At 33.1% G+C, this 11,603-nt stretch overlaps 1 protein-coding gene across 5 annotated transcripts in view; it reads right to left on the bottom strand.

Annotated features, from left to right (window-relative positions):
* LOC107754893 (calcium/calmodulin-dependent protein kinase type 1D-like) overlaps positions 1-10,103 on the bottom strand; it is a 20,611-nt gene extending 10,508 nt beyond the window's left edge. Inside the window, exons 1-3 of one of the 5 annotated variants that reach the window (XM_016571507.1) lie at positions 10,088-10,103; positions 6,174-6,220; positions 5,939-6,050 (exon numbers count right to left, since the gene is read on the bottom strand). In XM_016571507.1, coding sequence (XP_016426993.1) covers positions 5,939-6,050; positions 6,174-6,216 — 155 coding nt within the window. In that variant the 5' untranslated portion in view covers positions 6,217-6,220; positions 10,088-10,103. The other 4 variants (XM_016571508.1, XM_016571509.1, XM_016571505.1 and 1 more) reach the window with 4 other exon arrangements.
* Positions 10,104-11,603: the final 1,500 nt, after the last annotated feature.

Raw genomic sequence — 11,603 nt, 5'->3', positions numbered from 1 at the left:
TCCGCTCCTTGAGTTCTCTCCAGCACTGGAAAGCTGATCCAATATTTTACACGGGTCCTACTTCTTGCCTTGTCGTTCCGCAGACGTTTTCCTCTTTTGTTTTTTTATCCGCCATCTCTATCTTTCTGTCGCTCGGCTCGGCTAATGTCCGTCCCACCATGCACTGAAAGCTCTCTCCTCCACATCACGAGTAGACACGCCCCTTACTGCTGATTGGCTACAAGTTTGTTTTGCTATTCGGCCCGAATCAGTTTTCTAAAGTGTTTTTGAAAAATCACATACCCTGCCTTTAATATAATTCAGTAGTATTAATTGTTTAATACTTAATTAGTATTATTCATTTATTTGATATCAGTTTTAGTTTTAGTTCAGTTCTAGTTTTTTTTTATTTCCAGTAATTTTAGTGCTTAAACTTAAACTGAAAAAAAAACAATAGCAAGCAACCCTAGAACATCTTTGCAACATCCTAGAAATTAATCAGAGCACCATAACAAATACTGAAGAAACTGACTCTGACATACTGCAGACAATTTAAAAATGTATTTAAGAAACTTGATTTTACAAACTAATTTTGTAAATGGGTCATTTGGTCAGTTGGGATAAAGATTACATGTGAAATCCTTTACGCAATGGAAACAGTAATGGCTTGGGTTTCCAGGTGCATCGATAAACACAGGCCCGCAACCAGGTCAGCTGGCTAGGTTACAATTAGCCTGGGATTGGACGAATAAGACAGTCTTATCTAGGCTATAAAGAACGCTTGCTGAGATTACATGTGCTATCACAGGTTTACCTGCTGCAAATCTGCATATTATTCAGGTAATACTCTTATCAGTGTTTAATAGCTGAACCTTTCCCATCTGTATTTTACACCGTGAAAATCCAATTTTTAAACAGCATCTTTTTGTAAATGGGTCATTTGGTCAGTTGGGATAAAGATTACATGTGAAATCCTTTACGTAATGGAAACAGTAATGGCTTGGGTTTCCAGGTGCATCGATAAACACAGGCCCGCAACCAGGTCAGCTGGCTAGGTTACAATTAGCCTGGGATTGGACGAATAAGACAGTCTTAAAACTGCATAAAATATAACTTCTCAGACAATATAAAAAAAACATTAGAGGAATATATCTTGAAAAGAATAGCATAATTTGAGTGTAAATCATACTAAATGGATTATTTGTAACTGTATAAAATATTTTAATCATATATACTAAAAATAAATATGAAGAAAACATACTGAAAATAAAACAGTATAATTTTTGTGTAAATCTCACTAAATGTATTATTTTAACTGTATTAAATAATTTAATAACATTAAAATAAATATTAAAATAATATATTTTGAAACTAATAGCGTAATTTGAGTGTAAATATGACTAAATGTATTATTTTAACTGTATAAAATAATTTAATAACACTTAAATATTAAAAGAATATATTTTGAAAATAATAGTGTAATTTGAGTGTAAACATGACTAAATGTATTATTTTTAACTGTATAAAATAAGTTAATAAAATATACTACTTAAAATAAATATTAAGAGAATAAATCTTGAAAATGAGTGTTAATCCCAATAAGGTATTATTTTTTAACTGTTTAAAGTATTTTAATAACATCAAAATAATATTAAGAGAATATATCTTGAAAACAATTGTGTAATTGAGTGTAAATCTCACTAAATGTATAATTTTTTAACCGTTTAAAATTTTTTAATAACATGAAAATAATATAAAGATAATATATCTTGAAAATAATAGTGTAATTTGCATGCAAATCTCACTAAATGTATTATTTTTGTGTATAAAAATTTTAAATGACATTTGCTACTTAATATTCAATAAATATTAAGAGAATACATCTTGAAAGAAACAATGCAATTTGAGTGTAAATCTTACTAAATGTGTTATTTTTAAATTTTTTTTATAAATATTAAAAGAGTATATCTTTAGAGTAACTTTAGTGTACATCTCACAAAATGTATTATTTGTAACTGTATAAAATTTTTTTTTATAACATTTGCTACTTAAAATATAAGCAGTTATTGCAGTGTAGGTATATATTTTTGATATAACACTGAATTCATAATGGTTTGGACTCCTGGTTGAAATCACACCTGTGCTACATCACACCTGCCTTCCGACAATCAATCTCGGCCTCTCACGCACAAATGAAGCGGCACGAAACAACCATCTCCCTGACACCTAACACATATTCCCACAACACCATTTTCCTGCACTGAATGCAAAAGCTCAGAGATGCGTGTTTACCTTCACCCGCGGTCAGGAGTGAATAATCCTTTAGAAAGTCCTCAATTCATTAACTACTGTGGATTCCAATGAAATGCATGAATAAATAAATAATAAAAACTCAGCTCAAACTGAAGGTCAGTGCACAGAATGTGCCCAAAGGCAAAGAAAACTGCCAATGAAATACATAAAAACACTTTTTTTTTCATCACACAATCACTCGCACCTTAATATAAGCCAATTTTAGATGCTGTACTTCATCCAGATGGGTGTTAAGTCCAATAGAAGCCTGCTGAGGGATTGTGGGAGTTTAATTCAGGTTGTTTTTGTCAGTGGAAAGCACTCCCTACGGCCCATAATGCCCCGCTGGTGCCACTAACACCCACAGGCAAGGGCAGGTTGTGACAGAGCTCTCTAGACACACTAGTTTATGCCTCAAACTAGATAATTATGTCGCTTTAGGACCTGTGTGAACTGTAAACTCAGGTTTTTGGTTTTTAATTCGCACCTCACATTTGAGGACAAGGTGAATGTGGTCGCAAAACACAACAGCAAAAAAAAAAAATATATATATAATATATATATATATATATATATATAAACAATAAATAGTGATGGCAAAATAAAAAAAAAATTTACATTTCATTTAAAAATTACTAAAAATAATTAAGATTTAAAATAATCAAATTAAGTACATTATATGCTAATTAAGGCAATACACTACAGTCAATAACTTTTTTTTCTTTCTATTTTTTGGAACTGGCCATTTTTGAGGATTTTTTAAAAATTAGTCAAAACATGCAAAATAGACTTTTAAGTGTTTATTTTATTGCACTACATCTATTTAGGTCATTTTCTCAAAATTAGTTTTATTTTTATTTTTTCAGTATTTTTTTATACAATTTATGCACCATTTTATTCCTATTTTTCTAACTGTTTACAGTATTTTCCGATTTATGGAGTGACGAAAAAAAAATCCCTTTTGTAACTCTACTGTAAAATGATTTTTGGAAGTTGTAAATAAAGCTTATTGGAGTACATTTGACAAGAAATTCAGTATTTCTACTTCAAAATGTTTAATGTTCAATGTGTTACTTGCCATTTCTTTGTAAATATTTGTGAAATACATTAGCAATTTCTGAGTGAAAATTTCCTTTTACATCAAAAAAAAAAAAGATCAGATGTTCAGATTACCATTCTGAAAATGTATGCAAATTAGCAAATATTTAATTAGATAATAGTTAGATATTTAGACTTGTTTACAAATAACATTAATGAAAACATAAATGCAATTATTAATGTAATCAATCAAGTAGTAAGGTATAGTCATATTTATTAGTTTGTACCCTATTCATGGGGTGCCTTGCCTTATTTCATGAAAATAATCGAGTATAATAACTTGCAGTATCAAAGCAATAGACAGCCCATTGCAGGCCATGTCCGGTAGATTATCGCAAATCTGTCTCCATCCCGTTAGCCATTCCCTGACACCTGTGATCCCTGTTCTTGTCTGCCAAAGCGATTAACACACTCCGGTCTGGAGGTGTCTTAACCTCTGCTTTACCCTTGATTCACCTACAGACCAATACAATGACAACGACAGCCGCAGGGTGACCTGAATGCTACACTCTCAGAAAAAAAAGGTACAAAAGCTGTCACTGGGGAGGTATCTTTTCAAAAGGTACAACTTTGTATCTAAAGGGTCCATATTGGTACCTCAAAGGTACATATTAGTACCTAAAAGGTACAATTTTGAAAAGGTACTTCCACAGTCACTGCTTTTGAACCTTTTTTTTTCTGAGAGTGTACAGACTTAACTGAATAAAACTCAACATCAGCCAATCAAATGTTTGGCTGAGACATTCCAATCCCACAGTAGCTGATCATTTAAGTCATGAATGGAAACCTGAATGGAAATCAAGGTCCCAAATAGCTGTTTCTGACGCTTGTGCTGATCTCACAGTGTCTGTCTTCAGGGACTGCTTGGTGATCGCTCTACAGTCAGCAAAGACAATGTACAGCTGCTCATGTCTGCTGAGCTCACTGTCTAGTCGGCTTTCTTTCAACCGATTCAGGACAGCAGGGCCGGATCACTGGTGTCTGGTTCACCGTCTGAGACCCGTCGAGTTGCTCAGATGGGATAATGGATTTGAGATTACACATTTAAACAGTTTATTCACAATCTAAATCATAATTCATGTTTATTCAAAGTGAGGAAGGCATCGACAAACAGAACTGAAATAACATTTCCAGATAGGCTCCATCTGCCTCCTATTGGCTGATCAAACTGGTAGTCCCGCCTACAAACTCATGCAATTGTTTGAGTTCATGTTGAAATGATCAATGTTTTATTACAGACCAACAGTGATACACTTTTCAATGGAATCAGCCTCCAAAAGGTTTATGCGTATTAAACGTATAAGATCAATATTTTAAAAAGTCACATGATTCAGTAAGCTATTTTCTTTATCAAATTGCTACAAATCACAACACAAGACTGAAAATGTTAAGACACAGTTAAAGCTCATGAGCTTTTTCTGAATGAACCGCTAATGCCAAAGACCTGAATGCCAAGCTTATAAAGCACTAAAGGCCAGTGTAAACCCGGTAAAGTTGGGTAAACAGGCATTTACGGGGTCAATCCTTTACCGGCTGGGTGAGCAAAAACAGCTTTCTTGGAAATGTCTCTAACACACTTAATAAAATTTTTTTTTCTTTCATTTAAATGTTTGAGAAACAAAAATGTGCAGTGTAAACTTTTTCAAAACTTTATTACTTTAATACTTTAAATTATTTTATGCATTTATTTATTATGGGAAGTACATTTATGCAACACTGAAAAGCTAATGTAGGATTTATTAAAGCTCATGAGCTTTTTCTGAATGAACCGCTAATGCCAAAGACCTGAATGCCAAGCTTATAAAGCACTAAAGGCCAGTGTAAACCCGGTAAAGTTGGGTAAACAGGCATTTACGGGGTCAATCCTTTACCGGCTGGGTGAGCAAAAACAGCTTTCTTGGAAATGTCTCTAACACACTTAATAAAAAAATTTTTTCTTTCATTTAAATGTTTGAGAAACAAAAATGTGCAATGTAAACTTTTTCAAAACTTTATTACTTTAACACTTTAAATTATTTTATGCATTTATTTATTATGGGAAGTACATTTAAGCAACACTGAAAAGCTAATGTAGGATTTAAACTCTACAAAATATTTTTCAAAGTTGTAAATAAAACAGATTATTGGTGTATGTTGTACAAAAGAATTCAGTCCTTCTACTTTAAAATTTCACATGAATTTCAATCTGTTACTTGCTGTTTCTTTGTAATTGTAAAATTGAGCAAATTCTAATTAAAAATTGTACCGTCTACAACTATTTTGACTCAGAGATTGCTAGTAAAATTCACAAATGATTACAAAGAACTTTTTAAAAGAATTACAAAGTGAAAATGTGATTTGCAGGTTTGCAGGTAAATGTACTCCAACAATCCTTGATTCATTTACAACTTCGAAAATTTTTTTTTTTTTTACAGTGTACTTTGTTAAAATAAAATTGTACCTCTGACATAAATTCCGTCAGGATATTTTTACTTCCAAAAACTAAAGCTTACCCTATTGACAAAGGTATGTTAATAAACCATTCCCAGCTTTTCAAATGAATGATAAGAAGAACGAATTGTGTACTTACGATCCGAGCACCTCCATGAATTCAAACACATCCTGGATGTTATCCGTGCTCTTTTTCCAATCATAGTTGCCCTCCTTTCGGCCCATTTCTGCGTGAGCTTCTACAGGGATTTCTGGAGAGGATAAAAAAAAAAGAACATAAAAGATTTACAAAGTGACCAACAAAGACCTACATCTATGATCTGTTCGATCTGTTCGGAAAAAGTGAGTAATAATTCAAAGCTTTGTGAATATACCTTTACTTGCAGCCAAAACAATCCCAAATATTCCAGGAGCCATGAGGCTTGATCTCTAATAAATATATCTAATTAAAGATGAAACTCAAGATCAAAACTTCTTTGCATCCTTTAGAATGCAGCTCAGTCTCTCTGGCGAAGTCTCATGTTCATTATCAGCTACTGACAGACAGACAGTCTATCTTGATTGGATGTGTGTTCATCTATCAGCCTGTTTTAGTGTGTCACTGACCTCTGATGCCCTGTTTAAAAATTCCAGAGCTTCTCATTGGCTGTCCTACATGGCTTTAAGACGGTTGTCAGAAAACGCTAATCAGGTTTTGGCTGGTCAGTGTACAGAGACGTATATGTGTGACGTACAGTATCTTAAAGGGGTCATATGATGCGATTTCAAGTTTTCCTTTCTCTTTGGAGTGTTACAAGCTGATTGTGCATAGATAAGATCCCTGAAGTGGCAAAGACTAAAGTCTTTGTCAACATATTCTGTTACACCAAATACACAAAATAATGATCTTTAAAAAAGCATCATATGACCCCTTTAATGCTGGAGTTTAGGTGACTTTTATGATTGATGCATGGCACATTTGTAAAGGAAATATCTCTGATTCTATTTTAACTGGAATATCTATGGAGTTTGCAGGTGGATTTTGTCCAATCTACACCCTTTGCATGTCCAAACCGGATATAAAGGTGTCCACATGCATCAAATGATTGAATGCATTTGATAAAGTCATCATCTTCAACAAAACACATCTAGAAAACTGAACAATCCATCAACTGCACACAAAGACAGCACAAATGGAGAAAGCTGGAATGACTGGTTATTTTTCACCATGTTTACTGTGTTTATTTTGAGGTTTCTTCATAAAAGGAGTTCAAATATAAATACAGATTTGTCTTACGACATAAAACGACTTCTCTGGGATTAGCAGTACTGAGTTCTGGTAAGTCTTGCTTTCATTCCGCTTATATAACAGGTTAAAGACTGATCTTCTGGATCGACCTTAAAACAATTCACTACCTGAGTTCAGAAGGTCAACTGCATTTTATAACTTCAAAAGCCAAAAATATCATCAGTTTGCCACTAAACGTGTCACTGAGTACCCCAAGGTGGAGAAAACCCTATGGAATGGAGTATTTTGTAGACTATTAGTAGACCGCTAGTAGACTGCTTAATAAACAAATTAGGTAACCTAAAGAGAAAAGGAACATCCAATTAGGAGGCATGAATGGACTACAGCTCTCAAAGAACACAAGGACTCGGGTGAACTCGCATAGTTGCATGCAGCCAGTATCATCACTGCAATAAACAATATCTTTGCAGAATTATGATAGAGACTGGTCAACAAACAAATAAATAAATAAAAATAAAATAAACAAACATACATTAAAAATAAGGCATGTCAATTCGTTATGAAATTCATAAAAATATTATCTGTAAAATTACAAATATATTAATGATTAAAATAAACATTAATTGAAAATAGTTTCAAATGAAGATAACTGTTTAAAATATTCATTTTTATTTTCATCAACAAATGCATTTAAATAATGGAATTTTTTAAAATTACAAATACATTAATAACTAAAATAAAATTAAGATACATATTTAAAACATTAAATTAATTTAATTATAAATGAATTAGAATTAATATTCAATACAAAAATTAATGAAACACTTTATACAATTCTAAATATATTAATAATTAAAAATACAACAATTAAATGAATATCAATAATTAAAAAATTTATTCATTTAATAAAGTATAATAACATAAATTACAATCAAATATCATTTAATTAAAATGCATATTAATTTAAAATAAAACAAATAAAATACAATATTTTTAAAATAACTTTTTTCAAAAAGTTCAAAACAAACAGAACTCCCACTCCATTTGACTCACAATTTCATATAATATTTACAATATTTCGCAGAACATTCTAACACTACCTTGACAAACCTATAGTTTTCAACGTAAGATTGGATTACTTAGCCTACAGAACCCTTTTCTACATTATTTTTCCGTTCAAATGACTAACATTAACTGGACATAAACAGTCGACTCATCTTTCCCGTCTTAAATTCTAATATTAAAATGCATATTGCAATGCACAACATTACAAAAAAAAAAAAAAAAAATTAAATGCAAAGATGTTGCATTACACTTGCAGTCTCTCTTTGCTCACATAAAAAGAACATTCTGAACTTGCCTGGCTTTGTCTTTACGATGCAGCTCCTTTAATGTACAGTGCGTCTGTGGACTAACCACTCATATATCGCATACCAACATAAACATGCAGCTCAGCACGCATCATTAAATCATGCAGCGCATGTCCCGGTGCGAGATGCCCCATACACCTCAGTGACTGACGACGGGATCTAGTCTGTTCATGAACAAACCAGCCTGCACCTTTAATGTGCACGTGATGCATTAATTAATCATCATTCACGACGTGCATTCTGATGCATGCATGGGTTATTCTTTTACAAACAGCGAGTTTTTGACCTTACCTTCAGGTCTGTAACAACTCCAGCACGATCTCTGTCTCTTGCAGAAACTATCAAGGCTCAAGCAAGGACAGCAGTGACAAAGAATGACATGCGAGGAGAGAGTAGGCTGCGCAGATCTCAACGAAACAGACATTTGCAACGCGTCCGAAATGCAATGATGCACATTCCTGTGCAATTAATGCAGTGTGATCGGCATGCAAAAATCTTTCATATGAAGTGTGCATTTAACATGCAAATCACTCACGGTCATCTATCCAAGAAAAGTTGATTTCTTCATCAATTGTTGCGTGCACTCAGGCAATAAAATAGTCTATTGCAAAAAAAATTAAATAAAAAAATACACTTTAAATTACCGTGCTCATGCATTGCATGCAAGTATAATTAGTTGCAATAACTGCACGTCAGCATGAACACTGTAAATTAAAGTCTGACCTGTTTTTAGCAGCAGCCTCAGTCTCGTCTGATCTCTGTGAATGGGACAGGAATCGTCTTTACTCGGGTCAGCGTCCCGTCCTTTAACTTACCTAGAGGCAAGTGCGCAAGAGATGCCCCGCTCTGACTCTCCTGCCAAAAGCCCGCTGCAGTCTGGACAGATTAAGTCCGTCGAGAGGCGCACAAATAACCAACAGGTTGGAGATTACATGAGTTGAATGAAGCAGGAGCGGATTCTCAAGGTCTCTTCTAAATGACTGTCTACATGTGATGTCATCTTACAAAATGCAAAAAAAAAAAAAACTTACTGTAAAAGCTGTGGTTGCCAGCACCTCGCAATAAAAGCATTTTAGGTTTAACTAACGTTACACTGAACGGTAAAAACTGCTAGCCTATATTTAATGTACTATGCATGCCATCTAAAGTGATAAAATCTGTTTTGTACGTGACTTGCAGAATATACCGATAACCACCGTAATAATACAAGTTATAAAAGAGACTCAACTATAAGCTAATCATTCACAAGCTGAGGTAAAAGCTAAAACAAATGCAAAACAACGTCATGGTAACAAACGTGACACTAAAATAATGCAATAAACGTTGATTTCAACAACATAAGATGCAACATAAAACCCATAATTAATAACAAAAACTGACGAAAAACATCAGTCGTGCTATTTGAACAAAATACCGTCAAACATAAAGTATCACGCAAGGAATTGTGGGAATGTCAGTTTTGTTTTGTTTTTCCACTGTAAAATTTAAGATGACTGTTTGTTTTTTTACTTCATAAGTCTTTAAATTTAACAGTATTTTACTGTAAAATTAAATAAAATGTCTATTATTAGTAAAATATAATTACATATTATCTATTATTGGTAGGCTATTTTCACCTTATAGTAAGAGAACTTGTCTTTACCAATTAACAAGGTTAAAATATCACTGTTAAAATATCACTTTTTATAACTATATATATATATATATATATAAAAACTATGGTTACAAATGGTTCAATTGGCGGTAGCCATTGACTTCCATAGTATAGAAAAACAATTGAAGTCAATGGCTACCATCAGCTGTTTGGTTACTTACATTCTTCAGAATATCTTCTTTCATGTTCAACAGAAGAAACAAACTCATACAGGTTTGGAACAAGTGAAGGGTGAGTAAATTATGACAGAATTGTCATTTTCGGGTGAACTATCACTTTAACCAACATGGGTTTTTCAATTGACTTATCAGTATCAATATCTGGTTAGCAGGAGCAAAGTTTTAACATTTTATGAAAGCATGTAGGCCTACTATGTAAACAAAATTGCTTTTAAAAATGTATACTGTACTAAACTGGCTGTCAGTAGATTTTAAAACTGACACTAGGTGAACCATAAAAACATGGTGGACACAGCATGAACACATTATCTGACAATAAACCAAAGATAATTTGTGTGTTTTCTGGAAATGTGAGTGTGTTTGCATGTGCAAAACTCCCACGCTGCAATGCCATGGCACTGCTTTTTGGTTGCTAAGTTGTATTCAGCTATTTATTCTATTTATCTATTTATGTGAGTGATAGCAGTGGTAATGCAGCCACAGCATCACTGCACTAATGCATGTGAATGGCACAAAAATGTCCAGGTCACTTTTCATACCAGTTATTAATAAAGCAAGACAATGTAGATCACTTCTGCACAGCATCATCAGCAGGAGGAAGAGTATGAGGGAGCACTCATGTACTCGTCTCAGTGTCATTAGAGTGAGTTTATGGGATTACTGAAGGCTTTAGTAAACGCACACTGTCTTTTTGAATCGCACGTTTAATCTGAAGCCACCCAAAAGTCATTACTAAAATGAAAACGCTCAGTCACTTGTGATGGGCTGCATCAGTGTTTTGGCTTGCAGCGTCCCCTGAGCTCAACGGTGAGGTTATTGCATGCGACCTGTTGGGCCAGTCAGGATAATCTCACAATACACAGCGCGACACTTCCTCCTTTAATAGGCTTGAGCAAATCTCAGACGGGAATTTTAGTCGTCCTGCTACTGAGCATGTTACGACATTAAAGACCAATGTCTACAATAAAAATAGTAAATATTATTAAAAATTTGGGATAAACTTCTAATTATTACATACATAGATACACTATACAACTATGCTATACGTAACTATTGCATTTATTATTTTTTAAAATAGTTTTAGTTTACACACACACACACACACACAAAACAGACTTTAGATATTTATATTTTGATTCTAGATCGAATAGTTTACTAGCAGTTGAAAGTCTTGACACACCTACAGATTGATTGATTACCTATATTTTGGAACTATATGATAATAAAATATGATTAAAAAATTATATTTTGGATCTAGAGTTAATTTAGACACACCTACTGATTATGTATTTTTGTTTGTTTTTACATAAAGTTTAATATATATTGTAATATAATCTATAAATAATATTATATAACAATAATGATTTTATATA

This window comes from Sinocyclocheilus rhinocerous, unplaced genomic scaffold (genome assembly GCF_001515625.1).
Source record: "Sinocyclocheilus rhinocerous isolate Xijiao unplaced genomic scaffold, SAMN03320098_v1.1 scaffold2788, whole genome shotgun sequence".
NCBI lineage: Eukaryota > Metazoa > Chordata > Actinopteri > Cypriniformes > Cyprinidae > Sinocyclocheilus > Sinocyclocheilus rhinocerous.
This window is presented reverse-complemented; position numbering and strand designations above follow the sequence as displayed.